General features: G+C 44.0%; 1 protein-coding gene across 1 annotated transcript; it reads right to left on the reverse strand.

Moving 5' to 3' along the window:
- Positions 1 to 1,059: 1,059 nt before the first annotated feature.
- On the reverse strand, positions 1,060 to 14,170 carry LOC101408672 (membrane-spanning 4-domains subfamily A member 8). The gene is made up of 6 exons (XM_004437432.3): positions 13,952 to 14,170; positions 11,330 to 11,452; positions 8,324 to 8,383; positions 7,100 to 7,234; positions 1,737 to 1,850; positions 1,060 to 1,551 (listed from the first exon to the last, which is right to left on the reverse strand). The coding sequence occupies exons 1-6, from the start codon at positions 14,168 to 14,170 to the stop codon at positions 1,465 to 1,467; spliced, it is 738 nt and encodes a 245-aa protein (XP_004437489.2). The 3' UTR covers positions 1,060 to 1,464.
- Positions 14,171 to 17,452: the final 3,282 nt, after the last annotated feature.

The following is a 17,452-nucleotide window of genomic DNA, read 5'->3' on the forward strand; positions in this document are numbered from 1 at the left end:
CCTACCACAAGACTGCCATTCACTCGGATGCTTCTGGCTGTGGGAACCTAAGGCAGCTTCCTTGTGGAAGTGGCACTTGAACTTGGAACGGAGAAGTGGAGGGCCTGAAGTGGAGAAGACAGGGGCAGGGACGACAACCAGGATTTTACAAGAAATCTCAGATTGGAGGATGATGAGTCTTGGGACCCAGGGCCTGACCAGAAAGTGGTATAATCACTTTTCAGTGCTTTCGTGCACTGATTGCACATTTGAATCTCACAATCTCACTTCAGATTTCCATCTCAAGCCCCCAGGAGAGGAGCTTGAGCACACAGACTGAGAAGAGGGCCAAAGGCAGCACCATATCGGAGAGCAACACTTGAGGCACAAGAGGAGAGAGAGGAGCTTGTGTAGGAGAATGAGGAGGATGTGGAGAAGCTGGATCAGAACCAACATAGTGTTTGAAGGAGAGAGTGATTTGTGGAGTCAAATCCTTCAGAGGTCAAGAAAGATAAGGATGGAAACAGAACCATTGAAGTTGGCAACATGGAGCACATTGGTGACTTTGGCGAGAGCAGTGTTTATTCATGAGTACTATTGCATCAGTGGTAATAGCATATAAAAGCATAGATCGTTTTAGTGGACGACTCACTTTCTCCAAAGGTCTTCCCAACAGTGTGGTTCCTTATTGCCCTACAAAACCCCTTCCTCTCCCTTAATGCCCCACTCAAGTGTTGCTTCCTCAACCAGGCTTATTCCCTGCTTTACCCGTTCTTTGTCACATCCCTGCCAGAATAAATCATATCCCTCTCCATTCTCTCTCTGTGTATCCCCACATCTGCCCTGTGTTAGAGAAAATTACTTGCATGTTGTCCTCTCTTGTGAGGCCAGAAGTTCCTCGAGGTCAAGGACTTTGTTGTGTTCACCCTTCTCCTGCCAAGAACAGAGCCTTGACTATATCAAATGCTTAGTACATATTTATTAAATGAATGAATGATTAAAAGAATGAAGCTTGGGTTATATAGACATTCGTTCCTCCAGCCCACAAGCTCACATAGGTAAGCACATGAATATGTGCACACAAAGACCCCACGTGTGGACGCCCTAGGGAGGAACTCTTTGTTAAAATCCACTTTATTTTTATTTTATTTTAATTTTTTTTAATTGCAAATGTGCTCCTTTATTGCAGGATTTGTAAATTTAGATGCCATCATTTGAGACTTCTATTTTTTTTTTTCAGGTGTACATCATCATATTTCTAAAATCCACTTTAAATTCCTGTCTCCTTTTTAAGAGAGGAATAGCACAATTTACCAGGCTGAATTGAATGAAGTCCAGGATGCATGCAGTTGGAAAGACATTTCCCTTAGAATGTTAGGGAAGGAAGAACCTGGGTTTCAGAAGCCCAGGAAGGGGAGGTCTTCATTTGGTCCCAGTGAAAGATGCTTCTAGAACATTTGGCTTTGCTTATTTGGAGGTCTGGAGCTAGTTGGAATAAGTTGATGGCGGGTTTGCTGGTTCTGTGATGACTACTGGGTTTGACACATAAACCTTTGGGTAGACCACGCCCACCTAGAAAACACAGGCACAAGGTAGGAGCATGAATGAGGGTGTAAGAAGGACTGGGCATGCACAGAGGCCTCTAAACACTGTGGGACTCCTCCTACTCCTGGGCAGGAAAGGGAAGCATGAAGACCCCTCTAGTCTCCACCCTTTTTGGGGCATTTTCCACCTGCTGAGGAGCCCCCAGGACTCACGTTGTTCTGTTGACAGCAGACCAGTTGGCAGCCAAAGTGGGAAGATGTGCATGCAATGCAGAACTCCAGAAGGCAGAATATTAGCAGCACAGCAGAAATAGCCATTCCAGGGGTCTGGAACCAGAATGGGTGAGGAGGACATGAGTGCTGGCCTGGGACTCTGAGGTCTGGCTCAAAGTGTGGCTCTGCAGTGGACCATTGCCATGACTTTGGGGAACTCCCCTAACCTCATTTCCCCCTAGCCTCGTGGGGAAAACATCTCACTGGGTTTTTGGAGGGTCAAGTAAAATAATTATTTTAACATTTACTACTGGTGCTCCTCCAAGGGGAAGAGGAGACGTTATTTAGGAAAACACCTTGATAACCTTGTTTCAGGTAAGGAGATGAGACCTGATGTGTACTCTGGAGTCAGACAGTGAAACAGTGAAACTGTTCTGTGTAGGAAGTGAATAAAAATTTGGGAGTAGGGACAAGCCATAGAGAGAAAAGTGAGATGGTTAGAGGAGAAAGATAAGATTGAACAACATGACGGGAAGGTGGAACCTGCAGAAAAAGCATCCTATGAGAAATTAAGAGTTTACAAAACGAGGATGTCTAATCTTCAGTCACTGGTAGTTTCCTGGGCTCTGATGTAAACCTCCATCATCCCTCTGCATTTTTAGAGAAAGTTGGCTACTGAGACAACCTTCTTGGCTTATGACAGTGGCGTTTTGTGGAGGGAAGTAATCGGGCTGTCTTTAGTTTGGGAAAAAGAGTCAGTGAAGGATCCAGAAATTGGAATAGTTCAGCAGCAGTAGATGTCACCTAAGGACCAGGAGAAATCTAAGCTGTCCTCTAGCTATTCTCTAAGAATACCCAGGAGAATGGGGCCTCCCACTGCATCTGGGGAGAAAGTTTGAGTAGAACCCATTTTTTTGTGTGTGTGTGAGGAAGATTAGCCCTGAGCTAACATCTGTTGCCAATCCTCCTCTTTCTGCTGAGGAAGATTGGCCCTGGGCTAACATCCATGCCCATCTTTCTCTACTTTATATGGGACACCGCCACAGCATGGCTTGATGAGCGGTGCATAGGTCCACGCCCGGGATCTGAACCTGCGAACCCCGGGCTGCCAAAGTGGAGCTTGTGAACTTAACCACTATGCCGCCGGGCTGGCCCCCAAGTAGAACCCATTTTAATCTTAAAGGAGAAGGGATGAATGACTCCAATTGCCATGTGGATTCCAATTACCTGAGATATTATATATGAGTGTAAAAGTGCACTGCACAGAGTAGGTACCAAATAAATGTTTGTGAATTATTATTTTTAAAATGGCATTGGTGATAGCCCACTGCTCCGAGAATTCTCCTTTTTGGAGAGACCTCTCCTTAGCACATTTCCTTCTCCTCCCTCTCACTTTAGCAAGGATTTATTAAACATCTGTTTGGTATAAGTGGCCAAGAAAAACATCCTGAGAGGCACAATCTAGTGAGGGAGACAGATAGAGAAGTAGATGACTATAATTCATGTCTATTATGTGAGAACTATAAAAGAGCCCCAAAAGTGCCTAAGGGGCACTGAGGAGAGAGGTTAATTCTTATTGGAAGATTTAGAGAGGTGAGAGAAGGAGAGGGTGTTCCAGGCAAAGGGAAAGGCAGGATGATGGTGTCTTCTTAGTCAATGTATCTCGGAAGCTTAGGGAAGAAGAGCCTTGACTCATTCTACTGGTCCTTTACAAATGTGTTTTTAACAACAAAATTCTTTTATAAATAAAACCTTCCATGGAAAATGGGTCCCTCGGGCCGGCCCCCTGGCTTAGCGGTTAAGTGCATGCGCTCCACTACTGGTGGCCTGGGTTCGCATCCCGGGCATGCAGCGACACACCGCTTGTCTGGCCATGCTGAGGCCATGTCCCACATACAGCAACTAGTAGGATGTGCAACTTGACATACAACTATCTATTGGGGCTTTGGGGAAAAAAAAAGGAGGAGGATTGGCAATAGATGTTAGCTCAGAGCTGGTCTTCCTCAGCAAAAAGAGGAGGATTAGCACGGATGTTAGCTCAGGGCTGATCTTCCTCACACACACACACACACACACACAAAAGAAAAGGGGTCCCTCAAGAGCTTCGATATTTATTATTTGATGGGCAATGATTCATCCTCGTTGAGCTCTTGGAGCGTCCCATCCCTTGGGTCATCATTTGCAAAGCTCTGATGAAGCTCAGCCCTCATTGGTCAGATGGGAGGACTGAGGCTGAAAGCAGGGTGGGCAGCCAGGATGGGGGGAGTTCTCCCTCTAAGATCAGATATTGGCGGAACAGACTAGAAGCCAAATTTTCTGACTCAAAAGTTACTGATGTCTATACTCCAGGGCATTGCTGGGCTGCAGAGGTTTAGTCTTTTCTAAACCTCTTCCCCATCTTCCCCTCCTTTAGCTCCTCAACCAGCACTGGCTTCCTCATTTCTTACGCTGGGAAATTCATGCCTCCTTGGTTCTTTCCCAGCAGGAAAAGACCCAAGTATTCTTCAGTGTCTTCCTCTCCCAGTGGATGGGAGGAGCTGAAGGTCAGAGTGAGGGATTCGAAGGGAAGTGAGTTGTGGGGCACAGGGAGTTAGAGCCAGATCTCTGGAGAGCAATGAATACCTGACTGAGGAATGTGGACTTTAATCCTAAAGCAACTGGGAGCCATAGCATGTTTCTGGGAGGGGAGGAACTCGAGGTATTTTTGTGTGTGTGTGTGAGGAAGATTAGCCCTGAGCTAACATCTGTCGCCAATCCTCCTCGTTTTGCTGAGGAAGATTGGCCCTGGGCTAACATCTGTGCCCATCTTCCTCCACTTTATATGGGACGCCGCCACAGCATGGCTTCACAAGTGGTGCATGAGTGCCTGCCTGGGATCCGAACCCCAGGCTGCTGCAGCAGAGTGTGTGCACTCAACCACTACGTCACTGGGCCGGCCTCTCAAGGTACTTTTGATAAATGACATGGACTTGGTCTATAGGTTCTCCGGCGGGAGGCTTTTCTTAGGAATCTTGGAGAGAAAAGTCCTGGGATGGACCTTTTGATCAAATGCAAACAACAATTAATGGCTACCATTTACAGAATACAGACCATACCTGGTGCATTCATGTATTCATTTGACAAGTGTTTATGAAGTGTCAGATATGTGCCAGGCATGGTTCTAGGTATTTGAGATATGGCGGTGAATGAAACAGAAAAACATCCCTGCCCCTATGAAGCTTATATTCTAGTAGGAGGAGACAGACAGTCAGCATGAAATGAAACAGACAAGTCAATTGTAGAGTTTGTTAGGAGATGTCTAAGACTATGGGAAAAGTGAATTAGGGGAAGGAGAATTGGGATCCTGGGATAGTGTGGGTTGATGCTTGTGACTTTAGGTACGGGTATTGGGTTGTTCCGGTGGGCCTCATTGAGAAGGTGATTACCGAGCAATGGCCTGAAGGAGGTGAGGGAGGGAGGGAACTGTGGGGATAGCTGAGGGAATATTCCAGGTCTGGAGATCAGATCTGGATATGTTAACTTCAAGATGTTGAGTAGACAACTGGATACAAGAGACTGGAGTTTGGGAGAGAGGTTTTGGCTGGAGCCGTGCATTGGAGTCACTGTCCTAGAGAAGATATTTCTCTACGAGATTGCCAAGGCAGTGAGTGTAGAGAGAAAACAGAAGAGGACCAAGGACTGAGCCTAAGAGATTGCGGAAAAGAGAAGAACCAGCAAAGGAGACAGAGAAGAGAGCAACCAGCAAGGGTGGAGGAGAACCAGCCCCAGGGTGGAGCCTGGAAGCCATGTCAAGTCCACCAAAGAGGAGGAACAACTGGGGACTTTGAGCAGAGGAGGATTTTGGAGAAATGAGGCTGAAAGTCTGATTAGAGTGGATTCAAGAGAGAATTAGGAGAGGGGAGAATTGGAGAAAGTGAGTGTAGACAATTCTTTTAAGGATTTTTCTGCAAAGAGAACCAGAGAAATAGGGTGGTACCTGGCAGGAAAGCAGGAAAGTGGAAGGTTTGTTTGTTTGATTTTTAGGATGGAAGAAAGAAAAGCATGTTTATATGCTGACAGAAAAACTCTAGTAAAGGGGGACAATTAATGGTGCAGAAGAGAGGCAGAGGTAAGGGAGAGGGGAGGAGAACTTGCAGTGATGACCTTGAGTGGGTGGGAGAGGATGGGCTCTGTGTGCAGATGGAGAGATTGAGTTGACATGGGACTCATCCGTAGCTGCACTCTTTGATTCGGTAGCCACGAGTCTCATGTGGCTGTTAAGCTCTTGAGATGTGGCTGGTCCCAAATTGAGATGTGCTGTGAGTACCAAATACACACTGGATTTCAAACAGTACCTCAAACGCAAAATACGGAATTAATACTTTTTTTGTAAGGACTACATGTTGAAATGACAACACGTTGGATATATTGGGTTAGATAAAATGTTATTAAAATTAATTTCACCCATTTCTTTTTTTCTTCTTTTTAAATGTGGCAAATAGAAAATTTAAAATCATATACACAGCTCACATGATATTTCCATCGGACAGCACTGGTCTATAGCACAGATTGGCGAATTATGATCCACCGGCCAAATCCTGCTTGCTGCCTATTTTTGCCAATAAAGTTTTATCTTAAGTAGTAGATAATAACAACAATAAACAAACACATAGGGACAGAGATTGGATTGGTGGTTACCAGAGGGGAAGGGGGGAGGGAGGAGGGTGAAAGGGATAATTCGGTACTTGTGTGTGGTGATGGGTTGTAATTAGTATTTGGGTGGTGAACATGATGTAATCTATGCAGAAATAGAAGTATAATGATGTACATCTGAAATTTTCACGTTATAAACCAATGTTACTGCAATAAACAAAAAATTAAAAAAAAAAAGTTTTACCGGAACACAGCCGTGCTCATTTGTTTATGTATATTCCGTGGCAGCTTTTGCGCTATAGGATAGGGTTGAGTGGTTGCAACAGAGACTGGATGGCCTGCAAAGCCTTAAATATTTACTAACTGGCTCTTTACAGGCAACAGTCTGCTGACCTCTTGCCCGTAGTAATGGGCAGGGAGGCGAGAATGGAGGAGAGGCGAAGGTTGGTGGGTACATATGCCTTATATGTGTAATTGCATTTACTTCTCCCAACATCATGGATAGGCACTGTTTTACAAAGGTGGAAACTAAGACTAGGAAAAGTCACACGCTTAAAGTAACACAGCAATAAAACTATAGGTCAGGGATTTTAAACTCTGTTCTCAGTCTGACGGCACCTCCTTTTCCTCCAGCGCTGGGTGAGGAAGCTTGGTGTCAGGTCTTTTCCAACAGTTTTCTAAAAATAGCTAAGTCAGAGCCCAGAGGAGTGTGGGTTGAGAGGCATACTCACCACACCCCAGGCGTGACAATAATAACGCTCGGTGTAGGCAGAGGTGGAGGCGAGACTCAAATCCGTGATGAAGAGTATGATTCCAACCACAGAGCAGATTGCACTGACGATGTTCAAGCCCAAGCTGCCATTCAGCTGAAGAAGACACAGAGGATTAGGGTGGGAGAGGAAAACTATTATAGCCGGGATAAGCAGACTCAACAAACGTTTCTTAATGTGAATTCCCGGAACCTAGTTCTGCAGCAAGTAAAGAGATGTTCTGTGCAAAAAGGTTTGGGGGAAAATTAATTTTGAAAAAAGCGGAGTTGAACAAAGTTAAACGGATCTTTGTTGCAGGACTTCTCAGAGCCTTTAATAAGGATTATGGATCTTCCATAATCCATAGAGAAGGGACTACTAAGTAGAGATTCCCCCGAATTTACCTAACCATCTTCACAGAGCGTCTCGTGGGACTAGTGTCCCCAAGCATGATCTTTGGGAAGCACTCAACCCATTTATCCCATAGGAGATAGGCAGGAGGCTTGGCCCCAGTGTCCTGGGAGGCAACAGGCTCTGATTCTCCATGTTTCTGGGCCATGTGCAGAAAGATATGCCAGAATTTTGAGCTTCCCTTTGGAGATTTTCAAACAGATTTCATCTGGTTGGAGGGACCTGACTGCTCTGAGGCACTTTACCCTAGAACACCTGCTTGTGAGAGAAACAAAGGTACTTTCTTGATCCATTGCTGGGAGACCACAAAGCCCCGTCCATGTTGATTTTCTCAGCTTGGTTGGCTGGATGCATTAGGGAAGGAAGCAAGCAGGTGCCTGAGGTTCCCCTGGCTTCCCTGCAGAAGTTGCTGGAGGCCTGCTCTGTGCTCTGCTCTCTTGGTGCTCTGCTGTGCTGGAGGGGAGCCCTGAGCCCCTGGGAGCTTTGTACCTCCTCCTGTAAGGCCCTGTTAGGGAAGCTATTCCCTCGCTCTCTGTCTCCACACTCTGAAGCCTTAACTAAGGTGGCTGGGTTGCCTTTCTCTCCCCCAAATACTCTGGACTCTTTCCTACTTGTGACTCTGACCAGGTTCACGTGGTCCTATATGTGAGTAGAAGTGATGCATGTCAGTGCCCTGTGTCTGGTTACAAGTAGGCAAAAGGATGAGGGAAGGATGTGTGTTAACCGTCTTTTCCCCCTTGCGTCTCTCTCCTATAGGTCCCCAGCTGAGAGGGCCAGTCTTGGGACGTGACTTACCAGGCAAGAAGATTTTGGATAATTTTCTGCTGACACCGAGAGGGATCCTGAAATGATGAACTGGCACAGAAGAGAGGGGGTTTAGAAAGAGGTCAAAGGTTAGGGCCCATCTTCAGGCTTCCATGATTCTGGTCACACACATATTCTCTCACACACACTGGGTTCCTCTGCTGGGACCTCCAGCTCAACATGGAGAAAAGAATAAAGAAACGAATGCCTGAGTGAGCTGTTTTGCACCACACGACGGGGCAGTGAAGTGGGATAAACACAGATTTTAGGACCCAGCAGACATGGTTTTAAATTCTGGCTCGAAACTCATGTGATCTTGGGTAAGTTATTAATTTCTCTGAATCTTTATTTCCTCTTCTGACAAATGGGAAAGACTACGTGTCTTCTAAGTGTCATTGTCATGAGATAGTTTATGCCTTGTATCTGGCATTTGGTATGACTTGTACCTAGTGGATCCCGTGCATAGTAGATACTCAATGAATGCCACTTCTTCCCTTGTCTTTCATTTTCCCACACGCACATCTTGTTGGTTTCCCATCTTTATCTCAGGATGCCGCAGGGCATGGGGGCCCTGGAGGGAAGAGGGAAGGGGTTACCTGCTCCCCCACTGCTTTTATTTATATGCCCAACATCAGTCCTTGCCTGACTACACATCTCAGTGAATACCTTTCAGTTACTCAGAAAAATGTTGCATCTCTACGATGTTGAACATCAAGTATGAGGATGATTGAGGTAGATCGTATGCATTTATTTCAGCACTGGTATTCTGCAGGCCTAGTGGATGTTGGGATCATCCGCAGTGGTCTGAGAGGGCGTCAGCTACGGTTTAATAAAAGTTTTGCTGAGCGCTACTACATGAAGAGCTTTTTTAACCTTGCCTTATTTAACTGCATGATGGCTTATCAAGCACTATTATTGTTCCCATTTTACAGATGGGCAGACTGAGGCTTAGAGAGTTTTAAACAACTTCCCCAAGACCATTCCAGTAGCAGAGCTGGGAATCAAATCTAGGAGGTTGACTCCAGACCCCACGTTCTTAACTCTCACCCTATACTCCCTCCCACTCAGGGTAGATGCGTGTGCCGTGGAGTGCAAATGGTTTTACAATGAAAACTTACTCTAGCTGCATATGCCTTCTAAGGGGAATGCCATTTTTCCTATAACTGGAAAAATAAATCTCAATCTTACACCCTTCTATTTATAGAGACTTGGTGGGGAAGGAAGGGAACAAAAGGCTGGACTTCTGATGTCCCTGCCGGTCCTTTTGAGGTGCCAAAGGAGATGGGCTTTTGTTTTGGAAGAAGACATTGATGATCTTTAGGAAATGGATAGTGCAGGAGTTAAGAAGGTAACAGAACAAAACCACCCTGCAGAAAAAAGGGGGGAGGGTCCTGAGGGCTGGAGGGAGCTGAGCGACCTGGCAGAAGGGGAGATGGCCAGCAAGGCATTTAGATGTCGGGGCAGCTGCCAGACGCTTAAGACTACTCACTAGACTCAAACACTCAATAGCAATGTGGCTGTGGTGTTGTTCCCCTCCATTGCCCCAAACTCCATTAAATTTGGTTATAGGGACACAGGTATGGGGGTGGGGGGAGGAATAGGGGCTGACTTCCAAGTCTGAGTCTGGGCCGAAAAGAGAGAAGACCACAGCCTCAGTAGAGGATGCTCAGAAAGATGCTCCCAAGAACATAAGCCCTGCCACTTTGCAGATGTTGTGTGGGTGTGAGGGTGGGGGATATCTCTATGCTATTTTATTTAAATCTCATGGGATAGGGTGACTTTGGCTGTCATCTAGGTTACTCTGGAGTTTTGCTATTTGTCAGAAAAGTTGCATTTGAATCACAGATAGGTGTGTGAGTCAAGGGACAGACTGTGTAACAGCAGGAAGAAAAAGGAGATGGGTGGGTGGAGAGGGAGGAGAAGAAGGGATTGTGTTTGTGTGTGTGTGTGTGTGTCTGTGGAAGTGTGTGTAGGGCAGAGGACTCTAGGGAGAATGCAAAAGAATCATAAAGGCTATAAAATTGGAGACGAGAAAGGACCTGTAGTTCTTAACCTTTTATGGAGTCACAGATCACCCTGAGAATCTGCTGAAAGCTATGGACTTTTCTAGAAAAAAAAATTTGCGTCTAACATACCAAATATTTTGCCAAAACAGGGACTCTGAAGCCCATCTGTGGACTCTAGGTTGAGTCCCCACGGCTTAACAATTGCTCTATGGCTGGGCAGTCACTCTTGACCATTGGTGGAAATATTTTTCTCCTGGAGCTTGGGTTATGGGCCTACATTGAACAGTTGAGGGTTATTCCCAATACATGTTTTTACATATGGGTGTTTTTGTGTGAATTGGAAAAAGGTGCTGCCTCTTGGTTGATGAACTAGAAGAAGGTTCCCTCACCTCTGGGGCGGCCCAGTTAGAAATGGTGCCTGCTCTGGGTGGATGGCGCCTTGCAGGGCTGTCACTTGGTGTTATGGGCTAAATTGTGTCCCCTCAAAATTCATCTTTTGAAATCCTAACCCCCAGTACCACAGAATGTGACTGTATTTTGAGATAGGGCCTTAAAGAGATGACTAAAGTTAAATGAAATCATTAGGGTGGGTCCTAATTCAATGTGATCAGTGTTCTTATAAGAAGAGGAGATCAGGACACAGACACACAGAGACCATGTGAGGACACAGAGAGAAGGCAGCCATCTACAGGCCAAAGAGAGAGGCCTCAGAAGGAACCAACCTTGCCAACACCTTAATCTCGGATTTCAACCCTCCAGAACTATGAGGAAATAAATTTCTATTGTTGAAGCCACCCAGTCTGTGGTATTTGATATGGCAGCCCAAGCTGACTAATACGCTTAGTGAACAAAGGCTGAGCTGGATTCACACTTGAGTACTCTCTTGGAGGGAAACTTCTGGAGGGCAAAAGCTACTCAACTTGACAAGGTGGCCCTTGGGTACGCTGACACTTTCTGGGAATTCACTTGCAGGGTGACCCACATTACTTACCCAGATGCCTCCCCAGAAGGGAAAGCCTCCATAGAACGAGATAGCTATATAGCACCCTGAAAGGACGGTCCCCATAATGGAGCCAAGGCCGAAGTGTATCAGGCCGATCAGGATCTGGACAGCCTGCAGGAGAGACGCGAACTGAAGCCTTTGTTTCTGAAGCTGGATCCTGCCTCCCCTTTGTGCCTTCTGTTTATTTTAATAAATCTTTTGTTTTCCTAGTCTAAAAAGTCATATGGAAAATATAAAAGTGAGATAAAAACTTCCCATAATTTCCCCCCACTCAGAGAAAACAACTGCTTACATTTTGGTGTATAATTTTCTATTCTTTTCGAATATATACATTGATAATACAAAATGGCTCTGTATAATTAACTTAGTATTTCATCATGAACACATCCCCACTGTATTAAGTATTCTTCAAACACGTTTTTTAAGGCCTGCCCAGATTCCATCGTGTAGATGTTCTGTGGAGTATTTGGAACAGAAATATTGGACAGGTAAAATTGTTTTTATTTTTTCATATTATAGATAACACTGCAATGAACTTCTTTGTAGATAAATCTTTGTGCTCATCTCTTGTTGCTTTAGGATATTGTTATGGATCGAATTGTGTCTGCCTCTCCTCCACCAGATTAACATGTTGAAGATCTAACCCCCAGAAACTCAAGATGTGACCTTATTTGGGAATAGAGCTGCTGCAGATGTAATTAGGTAATATCAGCTATACTGGAGTAGGGTGGGCCCCTGATCCTATATGACTGGTGTCCTTTTAAAGAGAATGCCACGTGAAGAGAGACACATGCACACAGGAGAAAGCCATGTGTGCCATGATTGGAGTTGTGTGGCCATGAGCCAAGGAACTACCAGAAGCTAGGTGAGAGGCCTGGAATTGATTGTTTCTTGGTGCCTTCAGAGGGAGCATGGCCCTGGGAACACCTTGATTATGAATTTCTGGTCTCCAGAACTGTGAGACAATACATTTCTGTTGTTCCAAGATACCCAGTTTGTGGTACTTTGTTAGTGCAGGCCTAGGAAACTAATACACATATAGTCTTGCACAAAGAGTATATATACATACATATACATATATGTATAAACATACATTTTTTTTAAATTTATTTTATGTATTTATTTTTTTTGTGAGGAAGACCAGCCCCGAGCTAACATTCGATGCCAATTGTCCTCTTTTTGCTGAGGAAGATTGGCCCTGGGCTAACATCCATGCCCATCTTCCTCTACTTTATATGGGACGCCGCCACAGCATGGCTTGACAAGCGGTGCGTGGGTGTGCACCTGGGATCCGAACCTGCGAACCCCAGGCCATGGAAGCGGAGCGCGCACTTAACCGCTGCACCACCTGGCCAGCCCCGACATACGTATGTTTGTTGTACATACATATATGACAAACATGGCAGCAAATACAAATATTTTATTTCCTTAAATTTGCACAAATGGTAGCAAATTGTATGCAATATCTGCCCCTTATTTTTTTTCCATTAATGACATATCTTGGGGTATGTCTATATTATTACATAAAGAGCTTCCTTGTTCTTTTTATAGCTCTACTACCTTTCATTCTTTGGATATACAATACGTACATTGATTTAACCAGTATTATATATATATATAAATATATATTTTTTGTGTGTGAGGAAGATCAGCCCTGAGCTAACATCTCTTGCCAATCCTCCTCTTTTTGCTAAGGAAGATTAGCCCTGGGCTAACATCCGTGCCCATCTTCCTCTACTTTATATAGGATGCCGCCACAGCGTGGCCTGACAAGCGATGGGTCAGTGCACACCCGGGATTGAAACCCAGGCCGCCAGCAGTGGAGCGTGTGCACTCAACAGCTACGCCACGGGGCCGGCCCCTAACCAGTATTGTATTAATGCATATTTTGGTTGTTTCCATTCTTTTGTTATCACACACCATGCTGCAACGAGTAAGCTCATATATATCACATGTCTCACGTGCACAAGCATATCTGGGGGACAAAATCTCAGAAATGGAATTATTGGGTATTTTATAAATTTGGTAGTTACAATTGGCCTTCCACACAGGAGGTATCGATTGATACTCCCACAAGCCATCTATAGGGATGGAGCTAGGATTTGAGCTTGGGCAGTCTGGATCAGAATCCATGCTTGTCATCATTCAGCTACACAATGAAATGGGCTCCCCTGTCCTACCCAGGACAGCCTTTCAGGGGGACAGTTGTTGTGAACTCTTATCTTGTTGGTTGTCTATTGGGCAAAGACTCCATTCAATCACATTGGGTTTAAATTCCACCTTGTGGCTCGCTGGACCCACTTTCTTCCAGTGGCTACAAGGATCAACACGGATGCTGGGAACAGGACCAAGCTTACTACCTTTTTGTTACTTTACTTCCTCTTTCTTAAAATGCCTAAGCCAGAAAATACAAGGCCCCGTACTGAGGCCCTGGTGATGTTGCACAGCCGAGCTTTCTAATAGACCTGAGTTTGGCGTGGCCAGGTCAGTTCCAACCCCACTTGCTGGGTTTGGAGTTTCTGTATTGCCAAATCTCCCCCCTCCTCCGACTCCAGCCATTGTAGACTCCAGCCTCCGACTCCCTGGCCTGCAGAGTGAAATCTCACTTACCCCTAAGGCTTTGCCCTCTTTCAAGGCTCTCTGGGTAGGTTGCACACTCACAGATGGCTCCAAACCGGGTGGGTTCCTGGGAATTAGATGGACTTGGGGCTGGTTGCTTGGATACAGGGGCACCTGAGCCATGCCCCCTGGGATCACAGGATACCCGTTTTGGGGTGTCATCACAAACGCAGAATTGGCCATGGGGCCTGCTGAAGTCATTGAATTCATGCTGCTAAAACATAAACGTGATAGAGTCGTCTTTCACATATGCACTAAAGTTTACAGTGAAAAAGGACTTTTGCCTTCATTAGCTCATGTGAGCATCTCAATCCCCTAGGAGTTTATTCACCCTCTTTTAGAAATAATATTAGATATCAGTTACAGGGCATTTATGAAGTGCCAGGCAGTCAGTACTTTACAGATACATCTCCTTTAATCCTTACAGCTGCCCAGTTTTACAGATGAGAAAACTAAGACCCAAACAGGTTAAGCTCTACTGGAGGGCAAGAGGTGCATCTTTTCCATTTTTGCATCTCTCATAGTTCTTCGCATCATACTTTGCATATAGTAATAGTATCTGATTACAAAATTTCAGAGCTGGAAAGTCTCTTGGAGAACACTGAGTCCCATACTTTCAATTTCTGGAAAACAAAACTGAAGCTGGGAGAGCGGACTTGAATTCCCCAAGGTCCCAGTCATATAAATGTTAGTTAAATGGAGATCATTCTCCTCAAGGGAAGCCCAGGTTCCAGTGCAGTGTATATCCATTGGGTGTCTCATGCTGCTCAATTTTCTAGGCTACTTGTGAACTCTGGTCTGGTTTCAAAAATATCTTTTCTTTTTCCTTGTCTTTTTTGGAAAAGACCCAAATAAAGCTAGTACAATAAAGCTTGCCTTGTGCTCCACTCCACACCCAGATTCCTCAGAAGTCTCATTTGGCAGAAAAACTTTATCACCACCCCTCCGTTATCTATAGAAACCATTAGATTAAGTATACTCACTTTGCTCTGCCAGTGGCTAAGTCTCTTTTGATCCTGTTCTCAATTCTTTGCTGTAGGCAACTCGTTCTTCCCCCAAGAGACTGAGCGCACTGTGTTCGGTTGGACGATATGTTTAGAAAGATCAAAAGTCCTCTCCACTTTTCTCTTACGTGCAGGCCAGGTCACCAGTTGCTTAGAGCTCAGCTTCCCCACCCATATTTACTTCCCGTTTTGGCCAAGGAGACAATTAAACGCATTTCAGTTGGGTAAGTGTTTAATGGTATCTGTGTGGAGAAGAGAGCGTTGTGCTTGGTGCTCTGGGAGACACGGGAATGAACTGGGCACTCAGGGGTAATGTACATGGCTGTGACATAAATGCCACAGTAGAGAAACAAGAGTCCCCCACAGGAGAACAGAGGAGAAACTGATTTATTGGATTTGAAGAGAATAGGGAAGATTTCAAACAGAAGGTGGAATTTTGAAATCCATAAACTGCAGGACAAAAGGGGAATCACAGCATGTGAAATGAGAATTGCAATCAACTTAAGCCTGTTTTTTAATTTCTCTATTATTTTTATTTGTTTGTATATGAGTCTTTTAAAATACCAATTGGGTCATGCTATATGTTACAACTCTATTTTTATTTAAGTCAGAGCCTAAAGAAAATCAGAAAACACCCATGGGCAGGCATCCAATGTAGGCTTGATGTATATCATGTGAATTGCACAGGCAAAATGTACAAAAACTGCTGTGCTACGCCATGAGTGTCTTGAGGGAATAGTCCATGACACTTTCACCTTTGTATTCCTACTGACATATAATAGGCACTCAGTGAATGCTTGCTGGGTGAACAAATGAAGCTGATAGAATGGCTAGAACTTTGTAAAATGTCAAGAGAAAGAACATTATTACAGGCAGAGGGTATGGAGGAGGGCAAAGGCATGGAGGAGAGAAGGTTCAGGACATATTTTGGGTATGGCTAATAGTGGCTGAAGCACTTTGTGGGGGAAGGACATTGAAAGTATTAAGGATGAAAAGATGGAGCCAAACCTCATGTCTTGAACTCATTTTTCTATCAGATTTCTGGACCTTTGTTTCTCAAGTTTTAAGAGTTCTTTATATATTAGGAATATTAGTTTTTCATCTGTGATATCTTTTCTCCAAATTTGACAATTGTCTTTTGACTTTGTTTATGGTGTCTTGTTTTTTAATCATACAAATTAAAAAAAAATTACGTAATAAAATTTATCAATCTTTTCTTTTATTACTGCTATCAACTGAATGAGGCACCCTCTGCCTCATTCATATGTTGAAACCTAATCCCCCGCATGATGGTGTTTGGAGATGGGGCCTTTGGGAAGTGATTAGAGTGGACCCCTCATGAATGGGATTAGTACTTCCTGTTCCTGTCATGAATGGGATTAGTACTTCCTGTTCCTGTCATGAATGGGATTAGTACTTCCTGTTCCTGTCATAAATGGGATTAGTACCTTTATAACCTCAGAGAGCTCTCTGTCCCCTTCTGCCATGTGAGGACAGAGAAGACAGTCATCTATGAACCAGGAAGTGGGTTCTCACCAGACCCTGAATCTTCAGATGCCTTAATCTTGGACTTCCCAGTCTCCAGAATTGTGAGAAATAAATGTTTGTTTTTTAAGTCACCTAATCTATGATCTTTTTGTTACGGCAGCCCAAATGAACTAAGATAGTTACCTATGGAGTTTGAGTCATTGTTAGAAAGCTCAAAACTAAGATTAAATAGGAATTCACCTGTGGTCTCCTCTAGTACTTGTATGGTTTTAATTTTTTTTTAAGCAATTTGTAGATGGTCCAAATAGGATTTATTTTCTCCTCCAGAAGTAGGTGTTTGGTGTCAACATATATTTTTCCTACCACAATGCTTCCTTTCCCCAAACCTATTAATTTTGTTTTTATGAATAATGTAGTATGTTATTTTACTTTTTACATTTTGATTCCTAATACATTTAGAGTTTATTCTTGTGTATGGTGTGAGATATGGATCTAACTTCATGTTTTTTCAAAAGGCTCCCTAGTTGTCCCATTACCATTTATTAAACAGTCCATCTTTACTCCAGTGATTTGGAATTATATTTTTGTCACACGTTAAATTTCTGTATGTATTTGGGCCTAGTTCTGATCTTTCTCTTCTATTCCATTGATCTGTTTATCTGCTCATATTTTAGTTCAACAATGTTTTAATTACAGAGGCTTTATGGTATGTTTTAATGTCTGATAGGGCTGGCGTCTCCTCATAATTTTTTCGTTTTCATTATTTTTCTGGCTATTTTTGCATGTTTCTTTTTCCATATGAACTTTAATATTAATTTATATACCTCCATAAAATAGCTTGACAACTTTTTGAAAAGATGAATGACATGAACCAACTGGTATTGAAGGAAGTAATAAGAGGCATCTGAAAGTGGACATGTAGGTGACTAAGCCCAAGTTCTTTTGGGACCAGCCTTAAACCAGATATTGTAGAGGACAGAATTTTCCACCTTTTTATTGA

Source organism: Ceratotherium simum, chromosome 34, assembly GCF_057802395.1.
Source record: "Ceratotherium simum simum isolate JZ-2026a chromosome 34, ASM5780239v1, whole genome shotgun sequence".
NCBI lineage: Eukaryota > Metazoa > Chordata > Mammalia > Perissodactyla > Rhinocerotidae > Ceratotherium > Ceratotherium simum.

What these genes read in the sequence shown, in the direction of transcription:
- LOC101408672 (XM_004437432.3), bottom strand. Translation starts at nt 14,170, where the DNA reads ATGAATTCAATGACTTCAGCAGGCCCCATGGCCAATTCTGCGTTTGTG. An exon ending in CCTTCTGGGGAGGCATCTGG is followed by an intron (nt 8,384 to 11,329) that starts GTAAGTAATGTG and finishes CTTCTGTGCCAG; the next exon opens with TTCATCATTTCAGGATCCCT. An exon ending in TCTGCTGTCAACAGAACAAC is followed by an intron (nt 1,552 to 1,736) that starts GTGAGTCCTGGG and finishes TGTGTTTTCTAG; the next exon opens with GTGGGCGTGGTCTACCCAAA.